Source organism: Gorilla gorilla, chromosome 10 (genome assembly GCF_029281585.2).
Source record: "Gorilla gorilla gorilla isolate KB3781 chromosome 10, NHGRI_mGorGor1-v2.1_pri, whole genome shotgun sequence".
Lineage (NCBI taxonomy): Eukaryota > Metazoa > Chordata > Mammalia > Primates > Hominidae > Gorilla > Gorilla gorilla.
Genome location: NC_073234.2, coordinates 81,652,517 through 81,675,968, shown reverse-complemented (window position 1 = coordinate 81,675,968; position 23,452 = coordinate 81,652,517). Strand labels below are relative to the sequence as shown.

The 23,452-nt window shown below is 40.8% G+C and overlaps 1 protein-coding gene across 5 annotated transcripts in view; it reads left to right on the top strand.

Annotated features, from left to right (window-relative positions):
* Window positions 1-23,452, top strand: part of GRIP1 (glutamate receptor interacting protein 1) — a 324,577-nt gene that overhangs the window by 278,010 nt on the left and 23,115 nt on the right. For 3 of the 5 annotated variants that reach the window (XM_055357003.2, XM_055357000.2, XM_063694130.1), the window contains 6 exons: window positions 1,310-1,449; window positions 1,624-1,818; window positions 14,675-14,831; window positions 16,801-16,912; window positions 17,025-17,069; window positions 22,165-22,398. In XM_055357003.2, the coding sequence (XP_055212978.1) occupies window positions 1,310-1,449; window positions 1,624-1,818; window positions 14,675-14,831; window positions 16,801-16,912; window positions 17,025-17,069; window positions 22,165-22,398 (883 nt within the window). The remainder of the gene's footprint in view (window positions 1-1,309; window positions 1,450-1,623; window positions 1,819-14,674; window positions 14,832-16,800; window positions 16,913-17,024; window positions 17,070-22,164; window positions 22,399-23,452) is intronic. The other 2 variants (XM_055357004.2, XM_031001052.3) reach the window with 1 other exon arrangement.

Genomic DNA, 23,452 nt, shown 5'->3' with positions numbered 1-23,452 from the left:
AACATGCTCCTCTCTCTGTGGTTATCTGTTGGCTTTTAAAAATCTGCAGAAAGGATTGATCTTAGAGCCTGAGAAGTCTCAGGCAGAGTTCCGACTTGACTCTGAGGGGCATCTTACAGGCAGTAAAAGATGTCTTGGGCTTAGCATTGATACTACTCTCTGAAATATATAAGCTGACCACAATTGACTGAAGGCAGATTTGTATTGTGTCCATTTTGAGAGGAGGAAACTAAAGTTCAGGGAGGTTGAACAGCTTGTCCAATTTCATTCAGCAAACACTTGCTGAGCCTCTGTTACCTGACAGGTGCCACACTTAGCTGCTGTGTTTTCAGAAAAGGATGATACAGACATCATCTTCAAGGATTGTGGGAAACAAAGTGTATAACCCATTTTAATAATGTCTTAAAAGCTGGAATGTCCATTTTTTCCTTTGGCAATGATGTACACACACACCCACTCCCCACCCTCCGCTAAACTGCATTTCTTTCTGAGATGTGTTGTCAGACATATAACAAACCCTATAAGCAAATCTGCCCTCCAGTAACCTACCTCAGGAATACACAAATGCATTGTTCCTGCTAACAGTTGAAAACAGTGGCTAGCAAAATAGAGACACAGCATTGCAAAATGTTGGAGCTGCAATGTACCTTAGAAATTAGCTCATACAGGCCAGGTGCGGTGGCTCACACCTGTAATCCCAGAACTTTGGGAGGCCGAGGCAGATGGATCACGAGGTCAGTTCAAGACCAGCCTGGCGGATGGTGAAACCTCATCTCTACTAAAAATAGAAAAATCAGCTGGGCATGGTGGTGCTTCCCTGTAATCCCAGCTACTTGGGAGGCTGAGTCTGGAGAATTGCTTGAACCCGGAATGCGGAGGTTGCAGTGAGCCGAGATCATGCCACTGGACTCCAGCTTGGGTGACACAGCGAGGCTCCGTCTCAAAAAAAAAAAAAAAAAATCTGTAGAAAGAAAGGATGCTCCATGCTATCCACTACATTTGTCATTCAACATTGTTCATTTTCTTGGGATTTTTAGGGGGCTTAACCAATGACTCAGCTTTCTTGGAATTAAAAAACACAGTTCATTTTAATAACTAAAACAAGTTTTAAAATTTTATTGGAAACTAAAAAGTAATCCACAACAGATGCAGTTATCTTATAACATTGCCCAGGAGAAAGCAAGAAGGGACTTCTGGAGATCCTTGCCAAGTCTTTATTATGATGAATGTATAAGGTATGTCAGGGAATTTATATTCAGTACCATACAGGGATTATTTCTACCTCTCCTATTACTATTTGGTTTTTCAGAACTGGCGCAATCCACATAGGAGACCGAATCCTAGCCATCAATAGCAGCAGCTTGAAAGGGAAGCCTCTGAGTGAAGCCATCCATTTGTTACAGATGGCAGGAGAGACTGTCACCTTGAAAATTAAGAAACAGACAGATGGTGAGTAGTGAATTGAAAGCCACAATTAAGGAGTTCCAGTGCATTTTCTTCCTTGAAAGAATGTGCTAGTGTCTATGTGTAATTCTAGGGAAACAAATCTCTAGCCACAGAGTATTTTGGTATATTTTTATTTAAATTTACTCTGATACTTAAACTCCTTTCCTGTCTATAAAGCCCAGTCAGCATCGAGCCCCAAGAAGTTCCCTATTTCTAGCCATTTGAGTGACCTGGGGGATGTGGAGGAGGACTCCTCGCCAGCACAGAAGCCAGGCAAGCTCTCCGACATGTACCCCTCCACGGTGCCCAGTGTGGACAGTGCTGTGGATTCATGGGATGGGTCTGCAATAGACACCAGCTATGGAACTCAAGGTATGTCTTTACTTCGTCCCCCAGAGGACTTGTCACTGTTGAAGCCCATGCTTCTCCAAGATTCATCCTCTGCTCCATGAGGAGAATGTCTTTCTTTAACTTGTGTCTGCTTTGGTGCAGCCATATTCATATTGAACACATTGAATACTTACACTCAGCTGGCCATGCATTTTCTTCTAGTGCTTATGAGGCATGAACCTTTACCAAACACTAACAGGCCTCCATTAGGTCTACTGATGGCCAAGTATCCCATCCAGGGCTTGTCCTTCAGGCTTAGATTAATGTGAGGCAAACCATACAATAAAGTGGCTCATTCAATACAGGCCCCATTGCCTTATTTTTCAGCAAGCTTTCCACAAAGATGGATTGGGGAATTTGGAAGAGGTGCATAAGAGATTAGCCAATGATTTGTGACTCTATTTATTCCTGCACACTCCTGACTTTTTTTTCTTTTAGAGACTGGGTCTCACTCTGTCACCCCAGCTAGAATACCCTGGCACCATCATAGTTCATTACAGTCTCAAACTCCTGGACTCAAGGGATCTTGCTGCCTCAGTCTCCTCAGTAGCTGAGACTATATGCACACACCACCACACCCAGCTGATTTTTAAATTTTTGTAGATACGGGGTCTTGTCATGTTGTCCAGGCTGGTATCAAACTTCTGGTCTCTAGCAATCCTCCCATCTTGGCCTCCCAAAGTGCTGGGATAATAGGCATGAGCCACCATGCCCTTTCCCTGAATGTTTATAATTAGAGCACTATAATCACAATATAGGAAAGTATAGAGTAGATTTTTCTTCATAGGTGTCATCGTCATGTGAAGAAATACTATCTACATTAAAAAGCCTCACTCACGGAATATTTACACATAAAAGGTGTCAGACTGAATACAGAGCATAAACTAATAGCTTCTTTTAAAAAATAGTTTCTTCCCAGTGATCCGTAGCATCAAAAAGAGAAGTATGTCAAAACTTCTTGGTATTTCTCCTCATCTGAGCCTTACCTTCTCCCATGTTCTATGTAAATTCCAGCCTCTGAATCCCTTGTTTGCTCTGGGTTTCAGTCAGTCAAATAATAAAACACATAAACAGTTTAGAGAACACACTGGTGTGAGGGCTGCTTTGTCACTGAGTTAACTGTACTTTTAGGAGTGTCTGTATGCAGTTTGCTCTCTCCTGGTTTTCCTAGTTTCCTTCTCTCAGCCTGCCTATGTTGTGTCACTCTCTGTTAAGTCCTCTGGTGAACAAAAAAAAAAAATGGAAGGGAGAAAAAACTGGAAAAAAAAATGAAAGGAGATGATATTTCAAAGTTGTCAAATTGTTACTTTCATTAGAGATGATACTGGAGTTAGGTGGGGAAAATACTTTGAACACCTAAATAGAATTGGGGCTTTATCTGGCAATTAATTTTTCCAAGTCATAATACCTTGTGACAAGTTCACCTATGCCACCAAATAACAGACCTTCTGATTGCCTGAGAATTGATGGGCCACCAGAAGACACTGAGTAAAGGACAGAAGTCACATTCTATCAGAGTAGACTCAGGTTTATCAATTTATTGTGTATTGGCTATTTATTTGTGTATTTTTTGTGTATTGCTTATTAATGTAGAGATATTTTTGTTACCAGAGATTTTTGTGAGGGTGCTATTGATATTAATTAATTCTTCCCTATAAGGTGATCTGTAAGACCTTAGCTACTCCATTCCTTGAAACCACAGACACAGGACCATGAGAAGCAAACTGAATATAGGACCTGCCCCTCACTAGTAAAAGATGAAAAACCATTTGCTATTTGTGAAGCATTTTGAAATTTTGAATCATAGTCATAATATTGCATTTTGCATTTATAATTTAGACATTTTTATGAGGTTGAAGGGAACTAAGGGATAAGTAGAGACAATGGCAATCAGGATAGAATCGAAGTACTCCAAGGTAATGAAAAAATAGTAATAACCCTTTAAATAGAACACTCTAGAGTTTACAAAGCACTTCCGCATAACTAATCCCCATTAATTCTTGTAATGAACATGGAAGCTGAAGGCAGGATTTCAGGTTTGGAAAGGGTTTAGGAGTCAGCTAGTCTGATGTCCAGTGCAGCCCTTGGTGCCAGGTCCTGCCTCACTGCACGCCAAGACACGCTGCATGGACTTGAATGCCCAAGGTGACAGGTTGTTCCTTGTGCTGAGGCAGCCCCCCATGTCCACGTAGCTCTGATGACTCTAAAGCTCTCACTTGTATTGAGCTGCAGTATGCCTAATAGTCCTGGCTATACCCTCAAGGTCATTCTGCACTAGACTAAAGCCTCTTCTCCTGACAGCCCCTTAGATACTCGAAGACAGCTATTGGGTCTCTGTTGAGGCTTTCCTTCTCCAAGCAAAATAGCCCCAGTTCCTTTAACTGTGTCTTCTATAATTTACTGACGAGTATCTGTATCGTCCTGTGGACCTCCCTTACGAATGTGCTTCAGTTTACCTGTGTACCTGTTAAAGTGTAACATTCAGAAAGGAAAATCACACAACAGCCTGACAGCCCGGAGCAAAGCAAGCTGGTCACTGGCATCGTTGAAGACAGGAGAACTGATCAATGACACCTACCTCAACATAAGAATTTTAGTGGTCATGGCACATCTGTCACTCATTTTGCACTTACAGTTTACTGAGATCTCAAAGTCTTGTGAATGTGTGTTTTTTTTTTCTTTACCCGTGATATTCAGTTAAACTGCATCTCTCCAGATTGTGCTTGTGAGATTGACTTTTTAAAAGCAAGGCACAGCTGGGTGCAGTGGCTCAGGCCTATATTCCCAGCACTTTGGGAGGCTGAGGTGGGCAAATCACCTGAGGTCAGGAGTTCAAGGCCAGCCTGAGCAATGTGGCAAAACCCCATCTCTACTAAAAATACAAAAACTAGCCAGGCGTGGTGGCACACACCTGTAATCCCAGCTACTTGGGAGGCTGAGGCAGGAGAATCGCTTGAACCAGGAGGCGGAGATTGCAGTGAGCCAAGATCATGCCACTGCACTCCAGCCTGGGCAATAGAACAAGACTACGTCTCAAAAAAAATTAAAACAAAAATAAAAGCAAGGCATAGAACCACACTTTTATTTTTCCTATTCAATATTATGTTGTGAGATACAGCTTATCTCTCCAACCTGTCCCTCCAGCCTCTCAGCAGGCTCTCTGCCTTGTTCCAGGAAGCCCCTGCACATTCTCTCTGTTCCCTTTAAGGCTGTAATAGTTGCCTTGTTCCCAGGAGACTCCATAATGCACATCTTCCTCCTGGGGCTGGAAATCGATGTCTTTGCAGCAACATTTCTTACTGTTCTCTCCTTCTTCTCTAAAATATCAAGCTTGCTCCATTCATTCCTTCAACCAGTATGTAATGACTGGCTCAATATCAGGCCCATAGACCATGTGGATACACTGTTGGACAAAGGAGACATGGTCTCTGCTCCCATGGAAGAGGTTACCCAGCTGAAGGGACAGTCAGTTAACAAATAAACAAACAGTGGCCCTATCACTTCGTTAGTGAAAAGGGAAATAGAATGGAATGATGAAACCTTGTGGGGAAAGAAGGGATGTGTTTAAGGAAGTCCCACAAGGAGCTGATTCTCAGTTCCACTGTGTGGCTGACTTCTTCCAGTCGGCCTCCAGGTCAGCTTCTTTCACTCCCCATTGTCTTGACCATTAGATGCCTCATGCCCTTCTGCCTTATCAAAATCTTAGGCATTTGGCCTCCTTGCATCTTATTAATTCTTCCTTCTAACTCTGAGAAAACCCTATGACTGCTTTACTTGGTTTTAGCAAAGGTCAATACAAGAGGAGACTGGCAGATTGGTGGTGGTACATAGACTGCCATGCTCGCGGGCTGAATAGCTCTTGTGCTCTCTGTAACTTTGGACTCTCAACTCAGATAGTTACATTTCTATCTTATTTTTCTCCCTTTTGAGGTCATTTTGATCATTTGTATTCTCTCAGAAAATGAAATTATTTCATCCAGATGTCAAATGTATTTTATATAGTTAATCTTTTTTAATTTTTTATTTTCTCAGTTTCTATAATTATATCCATAATATTGTTCCTTAATTGGTATATTTGTGGTTTTATTATTTTCCCCATGATTTGATTAGTAACAGTTTGATTTCTTTGTTTGGTTTTTATTTTTTCCCAGAGAACTGACTCTTGCATTTATTTATTAGTTTTACTCTAGTTTTTTTTTTTACATAAAATTTTACTTTTAATTTGACTCTTTCATTCAGTTCCTTTTAAATTTTATTCCTTTTATGACTTAAGTTGGATGCATGATTTATTTATTTTCATTGTTTTATAAGGATATATTCCTTCTTTGTGTTTTCATAAGGATGATAACTGAAAGGACACCAACATGTGCAGTCAGAGTCCAACTTTATTTAATGTCATTAAAGAATACAAATCATACAGAGGATAGCACAGAGTAGAAACCCAATGGTATCCTCCTCTACTCATTAGCAGGATTTTATTTTTCTCTTTCATTTCTCTTCTGATCTCTACAAGCTCATGTTTCATCATCATCTTGCCTTGCCCAATTTCTCTTGAGTTCTTATATTTCTGCTTTGATCTCTTGTTTTATAGAGGTGATGGCTTTGCTGTGTATTTTTTAAATTTTGTGATTATTTCTGATTGGTCATGTTTATCATTTGCTCTGAACCAGGCTTTTTCTCATGAGTATTCTTCATCTGCTATCGCTTTGTTTTTCTATGCCTTTGCTCTCATTTGTCTGATATTTACTTGGTATACATGTTATGCCAATTCCTTTTCAATTACTGCTCACCACTGAATGAGATGAGTTCTTCCTGAACTGGAAGCTGCTAGAGGTTCTGTTTCCAAGCTACCAAACACACCCCAGTTCCAGCATGGTATGTGTGAGTAAATTCTTCCCCAGCTACCAGAGAGCAGCAACAGCAGGCTGCTCACAAAACAGAATTCCTCTCTGCTACCCTGCCTCATTGAGCAATTGTTCCCTTCAGTCTGTGACATGTGTTCTCTTTCCCTGACTTTACCTTGATGCCAGATGGGATCACAGGTACTTTCTGCCACCAGCCATGCAGTGCATACTGGTGTTCCAAACAAAGCATTGGAGTTTTGCCTCATGCCACCGCCCCTGCTTTGGTAGACTGAGTTGTCTACCAAAGAGTAGTTTGGTAGTCCTGGCCATAGGTGTCTTCTCTCCACTTCTTACCACCACCACCCCCTTCCCATTTGACTTCCACTGGATTTATGTATTATGTATTTTCTTATGTATTATGGTCTGAGATTACATGAACACTCTAGTTGTGATTAAGATGGAGGTTGTATTCTGTTATTTATCATTACTTTTTGTCTTGAGGTGATTTCTGAGAGAAGAGAGAACTGTCTTTGCATTGACATTCAGATCACAGCCTCATCTGAATACTTTGAATATTTCTTGGCAAGATCAATTACAAATAGTTACACAAACATATGATTTGATTTTCTCATCCTTCACAAAACTGGGTCTTTAGAAAACAAATTTGGCAGGGAATTAACTGGCTCTCTCTCCTGTACTAAAATTGGTTTCCAAGAATGAAAGTTATGGCAAGAGCTACAGTCCCAAAATTGTTGAGATGAAAATTGAATTCTATTTTTTTTTCTTTTTTTGTTTTTTGAGACAGAGGCTCGCTCTGTCACCCAGGCTGGAGTGCAGTGGTGCGATCTCAGCTCACTGTAAGCTCCACCTTCCGGGTTCATGCCATTCTCCTGCCTCAGCCTCCCGAGTAGCTGGGACTACAGGCGCCCACCACCACGACCAGCTAATTTTTTGTATTTTTAGTAGAGATGGGGTTTCACCATGTTAGCCAGGATGGTGTTGATCTTCCTGACCTCGTGATCCACCTGCCTTGGCCTCCCAAAGTGCTGGGATTAAAGGCGTGAGCCACAGCGCCCGGCCCGAAAATTGAATTCTAAACTTTATGAATATGAACCAACACTGATTGGTTCACTTTTCTAAATTAATGCTGGGTATGAATTAAAAGCTACAAATATTAATCTGTATTAGTACAGAAAGCCAAATATTACAAGGTTGGAATGTTAGAATTTTACAAATATCTAAGGCATAGTTACCCTAAAAATAAAAATCATCCTATCAAGATTCCATCTACTTTCAGAAATACCTACTTTCCTATTTTCCACTTGTGCAAATAAAGACCTATTTTTTATGAAGACCTGTTTTCCATTATGCAAATAAATAAAACTAAACATTAATATCAGTGAAAGGAATCTGGACTAAATTTTATACCTCATATTAGGATACAAAGTGTAAGATCAGGTATGGAAACCCAGATGTAAAATAAAGAAGGAAAGAAGAAAAAGTTGCCAATTCTAAACCAAAGGAGGCCCGTCACGCAGGCCCACATCTGTAATCCCAGCACTTTGGGAGGCCAAGGCAGGCAATCACTTGAAGTCAGGAGTTCGAAATCAGCCTGGCCAACATGGTGAAACCCTGTCTCTACCAAAAATTCAAAAATTAGCTGGGTGTGGTGGTGCATGCCTGTAATCCCAGCTACTCAGGAAGCTGAGGCAGGAGAATTGCTTGAACCTGGGAGGTGGAGGTTACAGTGAGCCAAGGTCATGCTGCTGCACTCCAGCCTGGGCGATAGAGTGAGATTCTGTGTCTAAATAAATAAATAAATAAATAAATAAATAATCCAAAGGAGAAATGACTTAGGACCATACATTTTATTTATTTTTTATTATTTTATTTTTTGAGACCGAGTTTTGCTTTTATCACCCAGGCTGGAGTACAATGTTGCAATCTCAGCTCACTGCAACCTCTGCTTCCCAGGTTCAAGTGACTCTCCTATCTCAGCCTCCCAAGTAGCTGGGACTACAGGTGCCCACCACCACGCCCAGCTAATTTTTGTGTTTTTAGTAGAGACGGTGTTTCGCCATGTTGTCCAGGCTGGTCTTGAACTCCTAACCTCAGGTGATCTGCCCGCCTCAGCCTCCCAAAGTGCTGGGATTGCAGGCGTGAGCTACTGTGCCCTGCCTGAGCCACCGTGCCTGGCCAGTACATTTAAAAAACATTATTTCTTTTTTCAACTTATTTTATCAATTTTTAATTTAAAATGTAGTTTCCAATATTATATGTGTATTTCATGTGCTTACACCGTCATTCAACAACAAAAAAAGTTTCATTATCTATCTGGCAGTTGATTTTTTCTTACGCCTGGGCTGCCTCATTTATTCCCTGGCTTTTAAGCTTGACTCCTGGTGTAAAGGAATATTCCTCAGGGCCTGTTAACTTTTTATCAGTAATGGCAACAGGTTTGCCTTTTAGCTAAACATAATTTTCCTCAGGTATTCCCTCTTTTAAATCATGGTATCACCAGCCAGCTGTATCAGTTAAAGGTCAAGTTTAGCTGATTTAAAGATTTTCTTCTACATACGAAACAAAATTTAAATGATGGCATTTAAGCAACATCAGGATTTATTTTTCCCATGGTGTCATCAGGACCCAGGTATCTCACTCCCTCTACTCACTTAGCATCTCTGATGTCCCTGCATTGCCACTGCCTTTGTTTCAGGCCTGATGAAATATGGTAACTCCTTCCTCAATTATCTTCTTACTTTGAGCATCTTTTCCCACATTTCTATCAATAATCTTTAGAAAAACCAAATCTAGTCATGCCACTCCCTTAAACCAAAAAAACCCTCTTTTGATGGTTATTTATTGTTATAGGATAAAGTCAAAAGTCTTCAGTTTAAAACACAGGGTTGGTTCTTTGTAATCTAGTCCCCAAACACTTTGTCAGTCCATCTGCTGACACTTCCTTGCAGTACCTTTTAGTACACATACCCGGAATATCTCACAATTCTCTAAGCGAGCTTTGCATTTTGGTATCTTGATAACACTAAGTATTTTGATATGTTAATTAACCTCTTAATCGGTTTCAAATCCATTGAGAAATAGAAATGAGAGTCAGCTATGGATTAAAATATCAGCATTTCATTTTATTTTTTTGCTAGAAAAAGCTGGATTGGTCCTGCAGCCAGAATCAGGATAATTATTTTCCTACCCTCAACCCAAGTCTAGACATTTAAATTTAAATAAGACGCAAGTCAGATCTACACAGCAAACCATAACTAAACTGATTACCAATCAATGAGATTAGGTTCAGCTGAAGAGAACTGAAAACTCTAATAATACATTGGCTTACATTATACAGAAACAGGCACTTCGAGCTGGTATGTAACTCCACAGTGTCATCAGAGGCCCATGCTTCTAAATATTTCGGCTCTGTTATGCTTAGCGCTTGACTTTCATCCTTGGGGTCACCTCATAGTCCAAGACAGTTACTGGGGCTACAGCAATTTCATTTGCATTCCAGACAGCAGTAGCAAAGATGTAAGGAGCCTTCTCAGAAGTCCCTTTAGCTACGTCATTGACCAGAACATTTCACTAAGTTGCACTTAGCTTTGAGAGAAGCTAAGAAGTATAGTTTTAGTCTGAGCAATAATTTGCTCACCCCGAAACTGGTATTCTGGTACTAAGGATGAAGAAGAGAATGAATGTTCTGATGAGCAACAGGTAGTCTGCCATGGTTATCCAACTGCCTAGTCATGCCTTTTCTTGCCTCCATCAAGCTCAGAGAGCCCCAAGATTGTGACCCAGGCTTGCTGACCGCACAGCACAGCAGCAGTGGGAGAGAAAGCGTCCAGAGAAAGCCAGGAATGGGCTGAGTGACATGCCCAATGTTCTTTTCCAAAACTCACCAGTTGGGTAAATCACATTCCTCCTACGGGGAGGAATAAGTACACATGGTAAGAGGGCCCAGAATATTCCTGGAATACTTTTCCCTTCTTAGGAGTAGAACAGAGACCCACTGATAGAATCGAGGACCTGTTTACCCTGACTTTACCAGGCTCTCTTCTACTTGGCCAACACTGTCTGTTGTTGTTGTTGTTGTTGTTGTTGTTTTTGAGACAGAGTCTCGCTCTGTCACACAGGCTGGAGTGCAGTGGCATGCCCTCGGCTCGCTGCAACCTCCACCTCTCGGGTTCAAGAGATTCTCCTGCCTCAGCCTCCAGAGTAGCTGGAACAACAGGCATGCATCACAATACCCAGCTAATTTTTGTATTTTTAGTAGTGACGGGCTTTCACTATGTTGGCCAGGCTGGTCTCGAACTCCTGGCCTCAGGTGGTCCACCTGCCTCAGGCTCCCAAAGTGCTGGGATTACAGGCATGAGCCACTGTGCCCACCATGTACTGTCTTACCCAACAGTTCCAACTAGTAAATGCTGACCTGCTATCTAACTGCAAGCTTATATGTCATTTTTCCTTTGGCACCCTTCATGACCCACCTTCCAATCCCCAAACCTGTCTGTCCTTCCATATTAGTGCATTAAGACTAAAAGGATGACACTTTCACGTGCTACTAGAACTCACTTTCTATGCCTCTTTCTTCTCCTTCTCCTATACATATACCAAACAATGCAGTTTTTGAGGACAGGAATCAGTTTTATTTCCCTTTGCATTTTAGTTCCTGATATATAGTATCTGATACTTAAGAGACACCCAAATGTTTACTGCATTAATAATGCTGAGACTTACCTCTTTTCCTTGTCTCCCTACTTTGAAGATAAGGAAACTGAGATCTTGAGAGGTTGAAGGGCTTAGTATATAGTAACAATGGGCATCTGTGTTCATTAAAACCTCCTTGTGTTCTAGGCACTTTCATAAGGTGTGCATTCATTCTTCTTCATTTTCTTATCAACCTGGTAAACTACCTATTGTTATCCCCATTTTACACTGAGGTTAACTGGCCAGGCTGTGAAGTGAGGAAGTGGCTGAGCTAGGATTTGAACCTTGGTCTTTTCTTACTTTTATTAAGTTTTATTTATTTGTTTATTTATTTATTTTTGAGACAGGGTCTTTTTATGTTGCTCAGACTGATCTCGAACTCCTGGGCTCAAGGGATCCTCTTATCTCAGCCTCTCAAGTAGCTGGTATTACAGGTATGCATAACCATGCCCAGTTACTTTTCTTTTTTGGAGATAGGATCTCACTTTGTCACCCAGACTGGAGTGCAGTGGTGCAAACTTGGCTCACTGCAGCCTCAACAACCAGACTTAAGCAATCTTCTTGCCTCAGCCCCCCAAGTAGCTGGCATGCACCACCAAGCCCAGCTAATTTTGGGGGGTTTGGGATTTGTCTTTTTTTTCTTTGTAGAGACGGTTTATTGCCCAGGCTGGTCTCAAACTCCTAAGCTCAAGCGATCTGCCTGTCTTGGCTTCCCAAAGTGCTAGGCGTGAGCCACCGCACCTGGTCAACTTTTCTTACTTTAATCTCTGGGTCAGCATAGCACGGACTAGAGAAGAGCTGGGATCAGGTTTTCTGACTTTACATTTCACCCAGAGATTTGAATCTTATCCCCTTTTCTTTCTCTGCTTTGTTGTAATGCAATAATCATTTAATAGTGCTTATTAAGACAAGGCATCCTTATTAGAGATACACATGCCTTTCAGGGTTAGCAGTTTCCTACTGATGGTGGTGCACATCTGCTCAAGCCCATTCTTGCACTCTTGCCTAAGTCTCCAAGAACTACTTATTGTACATACAACAGTTGGAAAGAAAATCAGTCTAAAATGTTGAAATTTCACCAGGGAACTCAGTGGTCATCGGGGTTAATGTTTATCAGAAAAGGATACTCCAGGAAGACACCACCAATTAGCATTGGCTCTTTGAAAGGTTGAGGGTTGAAACCAGTTAAAGAAAGTGAGGTACAGGCTTCCCCAAACTCTTTGTATTATAAAAGCTGAGACTTCATGTATTTGGGGTTGGTTTGATTGGTTCAGAAGGGGAAAATGGTTAGTCCATCAGAGGGAGCCAGGATGAAATTCACAGCTACTTAGTTCCCCTTCAAGAGAAGACACATCTGTGTTTCCTTAAGTCAACACTTTTGACAGAAAACTGCATTCATAAGACTTCTTCCCAGATGGCTAACCACGCTTCTGCAGTTATCTAGGAAAAAGATAATGAGACATTGAACTGTAAATATTTCCTCTGCTCCAAGGTCTTCTAATCCTTGGTGTCCTAAAATAGAAGGTTCTTAGAGTATTTCCATCATGTGGTGGTAGGCATTGCCCTGGGTTCTTAAGATCAAATCCTTTTGATCAGAGAGTATTATCCTTCAGATATCCTGCTCTGCTTGGGCTTTAAACTAGTAGCAAAAAATGGCATTAGAAGCTTCGACAACAGGTGGAGAGAAAGTGAATGGGGAAGAGGAAGCAGGGATATCATGGAGACAGAATCATCTTACACGATCAGGCCATTTAACTGTACCTGAAAATGCGGGTACAGGTCTGTTTGCTGTATTAAATGATTTAAGTACAGTAAGAAACACATATCATATTCCAAGCCAGCGCATCCATGTAAATACACATGCACACACACAAGTCACAACCTGAGGTAGTGGATGAAGGCGTATGTGATGATTACAGCACAAGCTATGGAGTCAGACCTACAATCGAGCCCCACTTGAACCCCCAAAATAATTTTAAAGAACCATATACCCCATCACCTACTAAAAGTTGTTGTCTAAATGTTTTTCTCACAAAATGTAAATACTTGCAAACACTATAATTTCCAGTTTGTTGTAAAAATGCTTTAAAAATATTTCTATCAAAATCTTGGAACTACAGCTTGGAAATACTTTTGTGGAAAGTGTCCATTACGTAACATAATTGCCAAAGCCATTCCTCACTGTCTCACCCATCAGGCTAATCAGATGTAACTCCCTGGTGGAAAAAAGTCAGCATTTTGCAATTCAAATAAACAATAAACGCAGCAGGCTTCTTATCCCTGACATCCGTTGCCCTTCTGAATTCTCTGAGGCAGCATGAGAGATGGACAAGAGAGAGGGGTGAAAGCCTTGCTGTGAGTTTGTGCCTGGTTGAAATAAGGCCTTGCTCCCAACAGACCTCATCACAGGAATAAGTCTTTCCCAAATTATCCCTTGAATTGGCAACTAGGAGTTTATATCCCAGGGCCCAAGCACTTTCAAATACTTGAAATGGGGCCGGCACGATGGCTCACACCTGTAATCACAGCACTCTGGGAGGCCGAGGTGGGTGGATCACCTCAGGTCAGAAGTTCAAGACCATCCTGGCCAACATGGTAAAACCCTGTCTCTACTAAAAAAAAAAAAAAAAAAAAAAAAAAAAAAATTAGCTGGGTGTGGTGGTGCACTCCTGTAATCCTAGCTACTTGGGAGGTTGAGGCAGGAGAATTGTTTGAACCCAGGAGGAGGAGGTTGTGGTGGGGTGAGATCGTACCACTGTACTCCATCCTGGATGACAGAGCAAGACTCCATCTCAAGAAAAAAGATTTGAAATGGATGAGAAATATGTCTTTTGTTTGTAAAGTGGCAGGAGTACTGTTGTGAAAGAGGAAATGAGAAGGGAGCACTAACTGGCAGATCTCAGCTAAGCCAGTTTGGGGAAGAAGTGCATCTAGAACTTGAGGATCTGAAAACCGATTCTCCAAAAATTATGACTTGAACTCCCAAGAAAGTTTGCAAATAGCCTTAGGTACTTGAAACCACTGTTCTAAGCCGTCCGTGTCCTCATCTGTAAAATGCAAATAATAGGAGTATCTACCTCCAAAGATGGCTCTAAAGAAGAAAGATGGCTCAAAATGAAGTACTTGGTGAAGTCTTTGGTGCACAATAAGCACACACTATGTGTTCACTATTGTTATTGTCATTGCCATTATAATTTGACTCCTCTACTGGTTAACAATGTCATTTCTCAATGGATTAAGTAATCCTTGGGCCCAATGCTAACACCTTGTTTATATTTTAGGCACTAGTTTTCAGGCCTCAGGATACAATTTCAACACCTATGACTGGAGGAGTCCAAAACAGAGAGGCAGCTTGTCCCCAGTCACTAAGCCTCGAAGCCAGACTTACCCAGATGTGGGGCTGAGTAATGAAGACTGGGACCGGTCCACAGCCAGTGGGTAAGGTTTTCAACCAATGCTGCCTCATCCAAGATGACTGCATGGTCATGTGGGCAAGATTTGAACTTCTGTACTTCCAGTGGCACATATTGTTAGTATGGGCTTCTTAAAGCCACCATAATCATCCATGCTGGCCACATGGCAGGATTCTAAAAGCTGCCTGACCAGTGGCAACCTGGGCACCACACAACAGGGCAAGAGCTGGGTTTCCCCTAACGAAAACAGTAGTAGCACCTGGGGAGAAGTTGCACTCCCTTCCTTATGACAAGTAGGTCCCCCTCCTTTATTTTATTTTATTTATTTATTTTTTTATTTTTTGAGACAGAGTCTCACTCTGCTGCCCAAGCTGGAATGCAATGGCAAGATCTCGGCTCACTGCAACCTCCACCTCCCAGGTTCTAGCGATTCTCATGCCTCAGCCTCCTGAGTAGCTGGGATTATAGGCGTGTGCCACCACATGTGCCTAATTTTTGTTTTTTAATTTTATATTGTATTACTTTTATTTTTTATTTTATTTTTTGAGATGGAGTATTGCTCTATTGCCTAGGCTGGAGTGCAGTGGCGCCATCTCAGCTCACTGCAACCTCTGCCTCCTGGGTTCGAGTGATTCTCGTCTCAGCCTCCCGAGTAGCTGGGATTACAGGCATGCACCACCACGCCTGGCTAATTTTTGTATTTTTACTAGAGATGGCGTTTCGTCATGTTGACCAGGCCGGTCTCGAACTCCTGACCCTCATGATCCGCCTGCCTCAGCCTCCCAAAGTGCTGGGATTACAGGTGTGAGCCACCGTGCCCAGCCTATTTTTTATTTTTGAGACAAGGTCTCACTCTGTCACCCAGGCTGGAGTGCAGTGGTATGATCTCAGCTCACTGCAACCTCCACCTCCCAGGTTCAAGCAATTCTCCTGCCTTAGACCCCCGATTAGCTGGGACTGCAGGCACCTGCCACCACGCCCAGCTAATTTTTGTGTTTTTAGTTATTTTTAGTAGAGACAGGGTTTCACCATGTTGGCCAGGCTGGTCTGAAACTCCTGACCTCAAGTGATCTGCCCACCTAGGCCTCCCAAAGTGCTGGGATTACAGGCGTGAGCCACTGCACTGGGCCCCTCTCCTTTCTTTTAAAAGTTAGTTTCACATTAAGTTACTTTTTTTTTTTAGAAGATACCTCATGGATCCATCTTTTCAGCAAAGTATATTTTACCATTTTGTTCCTTACCAAAACATTTTAAGGAAATTTATAAAAACTGATAGCATTTGGTTTACTTATAATGATCTTTAAATAAGTGAGAAAAACACGTTTCTCTCTTACAGAAAAATTTGATTTCTCATTCCTTGTAGATATAGCAGCTGAAATACATTCCCGACGTTCCATCCCATTCCAATAGGGCCATGTGGCTGCAGCCCATTTAGCAGCAGTCACAAATAGTCTGAAATCCGGTAGTAAGACCATGGACCATCCTTTCCATCTTCACAACACTGCATTTCCTAAAGCGTCCCTCTGCTGAAGCTCATACTCTTGGAGGGCACAGGTGGAAGAAAGCCAGATCCAAAATGACTCTCTTTCTATATTTTGTGTGAGATGAAGGAGAGATATTCTGAATCCAAAAAAAAAAAAAAGGCCAGGTGCGGTGGCTCACGCCTACAATCCTAGCACTTTGGGAGGCCGAGGCGGGCGGATCACGAAGTGAGGAGATCGAGACCATCCTGGCTAAAACGGTGAAACCCCGTCTCGACTAAAAATAAAAATAAAAATAAAAAATTAGCCAGGCCTGGTGGCGGGCGCCTGTAGTCCCAGCTACTCAGGAGGCTGAGGCAGGAGAATGGTGTGAACCCGGGAGGCGGAGCTTGCAGTGAGCCGAGATTGCGCCACTGCACTCCAGCCTGGGCGACAGAGAGAGACTCCGTCTCAAAAAAAAAAAAAAAAAATGTCTGGCAAGTTCCTAACCCAGCCTGTGTTTCTTGACAACAGTTTTGCAGGGGCCGCCGATAGTGCAGAGACAGAACAAGAGGAGAACTTCTGGTCTCAAGCGCTGGAGGATTTGGAAACCTGCGGACAGTCAGGAATTCTGAGAGAACTGGAGGTAGCCTTGGTCCTGCTACTTACTTTTATTGTTTCTACATTCATTTTTTTTGGTCCTTTTAAGTTTGCATTTCTCACACCAGTTCATTTAAAAGCTTTAACCCTTTCCACAGGAGAAAGCTGACAGGCGTGTGTCTTTGAGAAACATGACTCTCTTGGTAGCTACCCTTTATGTTTATATTTTTGCTTGTGAAGCTGCCTTCCCTACCCCCTTGCCTTCTGGACAGCAGTTTGATTTTATACAATGCAGTCAAAAGTATTTCCCCATCTCCACCCCTCAAGCTTACTGACTTGTGGCTTCTGCCATTGCTCCCTGCTAACCCTGACTGTATCTGTTTCCTACCAAATCGCTAAAAAGCGAGCTAAGTCTCCCAGCAGCGGCGCATCCCATTCTCTTAGTTGCTTTAGAAAGGTTTCTTTGGCATGTTTTCATTTGTACCTGGAATAGAAATTAATGTGATCGTTAAGAGGAACATAAGAGGAAATTTTATTTTACTTTGTTTTGTCCTTAAAGTAGATGACAATGCAGCTGGTGAAAAAGGCCAGTCTATTTGATAAGCAGCAAAAATATTACAGAGTACATTGCTGTTAATTGTAAATCCTGATTCCATCTGTATTAACTTAGTGTGAATTCAAGGAAGAACGAGATGGAATGTAATAGCTGAACTCCTGGTGAGTTCTTTAATCAAAGCCATGAATTTGCTGATGGTATTCACACTTTAGTCTGGGAAGTCCTGGACTGTTTCCTTTTATGTTCTTTTAAATTTTCTGAGCTGTAAAAAAGAAAGTGGCAAAAGTCTCATTTTTATTTTGATGTCTTATGAGGTCCCCAAGTCACCATAAGGAATGTGAATGGCATAATGGGGTGAAACTCTTGCAATTCTAAAATGATTACTCATCTTTATATTATTTTGCTTCTCAATTGCATGTGTGGATATTTTATGTGATTCTAATGTTTGTGAATCTGCAAAGAGAATTATAAAGAAAACTATTAGTTTGAACTTGTAAACATCATAGTATTATCTGGCATGAATTGCAGCTTCAGAGCACAGTTAAAGGTCCTGGACATGGATAATCCTATAAAATCTAAATGAAGTAAGATGTTAGCAATGATTCCTTTTTATACAACTTTCAAAAAGAGCAGAATGCTTAAGTATCAGCTGGCTTATTTAAACCTGTACCACCTTCTGCATGTAGAATGATGAAGAAAAGTAGCCCAAACTGAATAACGAGCACAATTCACGATTCTTGAACATAGCCCTGCTTTCGAAAGCACGTTTTGGCTCATCTTGCTTTTTCATTGTGCATTTTGATATTTCCCTTTTGAAGAAAAAAAGTTGTTTTTCTAACAGCTTATTTTACATTAGGCAAAAAGAAAATGATGTAAAAAGTGATATAATGAGGTTCTGTTTTCACCCAGAAATTGAGTTATCTGATGAAAACAACATCCATCAGTAAGAGTAGATGTTATGTTGCCACAGCCTATGAATTTGCTGTAACATAGCTCCAGACAGATGTGGCCCTTGACATTATTAATGCAGAAAGCAAATGAGTTGAATTTATAAGCCAAAGAGAAATTAAATCCTCAACTAGGATGAATGATTGGCAAATTCATCAATTAGTTATATTTACGCTTTTATCACAAAGAATATTTATTTATTGGTTTAAATGAACCCCATTCCCTTGATTGGAAATGCTATTATACAAAAAATATTAGAGCTAGATTCTTGCATATTAAATTTACATCCAGCATTAAAAGTTAAAGCACACTATAATATTAATAAATGTAGAAGGTTAGCTAAGATGAAAGATGATTACAATTGGAATGGAAATGAAAATTAATTTACTAATCATTTCCCCTATTGCTAGCAATAATTTAGGTTCAACTTTAGCACTGAAAAATGTATAGTTTTAACAAAGGAGAGAAATTTGAATGAGTCTTCGGACAAGTTTTTAACCTCTCTTATCAGATATTTCTTCTATAAAAATGGGAATTATAATGAGCTAATAATTATGTGGCACTTAAGTATTCAATAAAAATTAACTATTAGTATTTTTGCCCTTTCTTGATTAATGATCACTGCTTTAACTATTTTTTGTTTAGCATAATATAAGAAGAAGGTTTAACTAAATGTCAGATAGAGAACTCTAGGCTGCCTTAGGAATAATATACAATTATGAATTATGGCAAATGAAAACAGGTAATACATACTCTTGAGACCAAATTCTAGGTAATTAAAAATAATTATTTTTTAGCTTTTTATTTTAGTTTTTATATTTGTTTTACCTTTTATGTTCCTTCTTAGATGCTACCTAAAGTTCATTTTAAACAAAGCAATCAAACTTTGATTACTGTACAGATTCACATACTTACCTGAAAATGCGAACCAAAGAATTAGTGATAGTATCTTATTTCTTCCATCAGAACCTTTTCTAAATCAATTTGTAATTTCTTCTATGGCAGCTAAGACTCATCAAGGCAAAACTGTGGTCTCTCAGTTGTAGTGATTGTTTTACTTCCAACATGTGTCCTGTCATTCTCATGAAAAATGAATATTAAAAAATGGATGTTAACAAAGCAAACAACTAGTCTAAGTAGGTAAAAATAATAAATGGATGGTCAGCATGGCAAGAAAACAACCACTGAGTGCTGTCAGATACACTAGATTAAACATAGAAATGGGGCAGGTGTGGTGCCTCAGGCCTGTAATCCCAGCACTTTGGGGGGCTGAGGCAGGTGGATCACCTGAGGTCAGGAGTTTGAGACCAGCCTGGCCAATGTGGAGAAACCTCATATCTACTAAAAATACAAAAATTAGCCAGGCGTGGTGATGGGTACCTGTCATCCCAGCTACTTGGGAGGCTGAGGCAAGAGAAATCGCTTGAACCCGGGAGGTGGAGGTTGCAGTGAGCCAAGATCACATCACTACACTTCAGCCTGGCAACAGAGTGAAACTCCATTTCAAAAAAAAAAATAAAATAAAATAAACATAGAAATTATATACATGAGTAAGTGCCATAAAATAAAGAATATCCCATGACACCAATGAAGCCAGTAAAGAAAGGTTTCAATCAACTTAAAAAGGGTATTTATCTGAAATAAACTGTTGTATAAATAGCCCACACTTGTTTTTAAATGCTAGGCATCTTTCTACCTACTAAAAAGGAAGTTTTATATGGTTCAACCTAACATTTGAGAAGCACCAAGCAGTCAAGAAAAAGAGTTCTGGAGTCAGAGTACTAGAGCTCCATGCCCAGGCTCTTGGGCAAGTTGCTTAACTTGTCCACGCATCTCTTTCCTTTACTGAAATGAGGATGTATGGTAATTTTAATATCTATTGTATAGGGTTACTTATGTATTAAATGATATTCTACATACAATCTGTATGGGACTTAGCACATGTTAATGTTCAGTGATCAGCAAGTCTTTTTACAGTTATAATTTTCTTTTTCAAAATTATCAATGAGATAACTGATCTAGTCAAGATATAGTCTACTTGTTTCATTTGTTTTTCAACAAAGTTGTTAGATATATGCACATGTGTGCCAACACTTGGCTGTTGTTCAAAGATCTTGTTAGTAGTGTGTGTATAGCTGAACACCAGGTGAATTTGGGAACTATGAAATCTTAGAGACGTGACAGATGAAAACTCTACTCACTTTGCAGTATTCCCTCATGATCAATAGTTTTATAAAGTGCCCTCGGCTCATTTACTACCAATGTGACCTTGGGTGAGTCAGCCTCTTTGTGCCTCAGTTCCTCACCTATAAGTTGGGAGGAATGGCCAGGCGTGGTGACTTACACCTGTAATCCCAGCACTTTGGGAGGCTAAGTGGGGTGGGTCACTTGAGGTCAGGAGTTCCAGACCAGCCTGGCCAACATGGTGAAATCCATCTCTACTAAAAATACAAAAATTAGCCAAGCATGGTGGCGCATGCCTGTAGTCCCAGCTACTTGGGAGGCTGTGGCACAAGAATTGCTTGAGCAAAGAAGGCAGAGGTTGCAGTGAGCCAGGATCACACCACTGCACCCCAGCCTGGGTGACAGAGTGAGAATCTATCTCAAAAAAGAAAATAAATAAATAAATAAATAAATAAATAAATAGAGAGAAGTAACAGTGCCTACCCCATAGAGTTGTTGTGAGGCTTAAATGAGTGACTACATTCAAAAGACTCAACAAGTTAAGCTGCGGTTACTTTTAGCATCAGTATTAATATAAACAACTAAATCACATGGCAAATGGAACTTGTTTTCTGTCCCCATGGTATCAGGCAGATTTACCAATGCTAGTTTACCTTTATACTATTATACCCAGGAGTACAGAACTGGCTACAGGCATATTTTCAGAATTTTAGCATTCTCCAACCATGAGAAATGAATATCCACTACTTGATATTGGTTTCAAATCCTTTTTTTTTTTTTTCCAGTTCTGAGCCTTATTCATCTTTGGTATCTAATCTTGTCATTGCTTGTGAAGTATTCAGGGAAGAACATATTTGAAACCGAACAAACTTCCCAATTCACTGGTAACATCCAATTCAAGTCCTACTGCTTGTGAGCAAAAAGTTGAATATAATAACATAATAAATGATTATTTTTACTTTCTCTGAGGATCTTATACAAAGAGTATTTCTAAGAAACACTTAATCTGTACCAAATAATATGGAGACTTAGCTGGTCTACAAACTTTGGGGACAGGCCACTTGGCCAAAGGAAAGACAACATACAGTCTAGACGAAGCTTGGGAAGAACCCCTTGCCTTTATATCAGTCATCGCTTTCCAGCCCATTGTTAACTGCAGTTGGAGATAGAGGCAGCATTGCAAGTACAGGCAGCCTGGTGCCCATTGAGAAGTTCTTAATTCGTTTCTGTAAGATATATTCAAGGTGGCCTCATGAATCCCATCTGTTAGAGCCCACTCAGTGGAAAGTGAATGCTTAAAATGTAGTTTACAGTAAGCAAATGTTAGAGCATTTCAATTTGCCTCAAAACTGGCAGGGGTGGTATTTGATTAAATAAACTCAATGGCTTAAGTACTTAAATTGGATTTGAGATGTGCATTATAAATGTCACTTGCAAAGCATTTTCCAGACTTTCATAGTTCAATTAGTACATCCATTTTCCAGCCTTTGGTTTTGCCCCGAAGAGACTGTATTTTTACCTCGCAGAAGGAGAAATGTGCTTACTGTTGAGCACCAAACCCTTTCCTTAGTCCATGGCTTAATTGTTTCTAAAAATTGTCAATGCCATAGGCAACAATCATGTCGGGGAGCACGATGAGTTTGAATCATGAGGCTCCAACACCTCGCAGTCAGCTGGGGCGACAGGCCAGCTTCCAGGAGCGCAGCAGCTCGCGGCCTCACTACAGCCAAACAACTCGGAGCAACACTCTGCCTTCAGATGTGGGTAGGAAGTCAGTAACCCTGAGAAAAATGAAACAAGAAATAAAGGAGATCATGTCTCCAACTCCTGTGGAGCTGCACAAGGTCAGTAAGCTTTCTCTTCTTTCCCTAGGGTCAAATTTGGCAGCCATTCTGCATAACATGTACGCCGAGATGTAAGCAAGGCAATGGTATCCTCCTATGGGCTCAGCCAAGCAAAGAAGCTTAAAAACAGATCTTCAGAGACTTTGTTCTCAAAATACAATCTCTGGGAGGTTATCCTGAAAAGTAGGGAAAACTGGCTTTCAAGCAATGTATTTATCAAAAATGTATTTATGGTGGCTGGGTGTGGTGGCACATGCCTATAATCCCAGCACTTTGGGAGGCCGAGGCGGGTGGATCACTTGAGGTCAGGAGTTCAACACCAGCCTGGCCAACATGGTGAAACCTTGTCTCTACTAAAAATACAAAAATTAGCCAGGCTTGATGGCAGGCACCTGTAATCCCAGCTACTTGGGAGGTTGAGGCAGGAGAATCACTTGAACCCAGGAGGCAGAGGTTGCAATGAGCCAAGATTGTGCCACTGCACTGCAGCCTCGGTGACAGAGCAATACTCTGTCCCAAAAAAAAAAAAAAAAATTATGGCTATAATCTTCTTACAAAAATTTGAGGCTCCAATGTCACATGGAGCTTGCATAATTAGTTTATTATTCCAATCTCATTGGAAGGGGAAAGGATTTTCTAAATGTCATACACTCATAGCTTCACAGAAAAAGGGGTTCAGGTTCAATGCAGGGAGGCTTAATCTTTCATTACAGACTTGCAGTAGATGATTATGTTGTTCAGGAGACATGGAGTTCTCTCCAAGATGTGTTAGATGTCTTGGGCCAGGATAAGGCAAGCCCTGGCTATGTTCTGTCTCTAATTGTCATAGTTGCCTCACTTTGCTACATGGAACAAAACCCACTCTTGCACACAAAGCTGAATTCAAGATTTGCTGGCAGGGTTTGCCAAGGCATATGTAAGTAACAGTGTTTGTGGAACCCTGGGCCAAGGAGAGCAATGGAGGTCTAGTTTCCTCTTCTAGGGTGAGTGCTTTATTTTTTGTTAATATATAAGGATGTATAAAATGGTAACAATCTCATGCCATCTTTCTTGA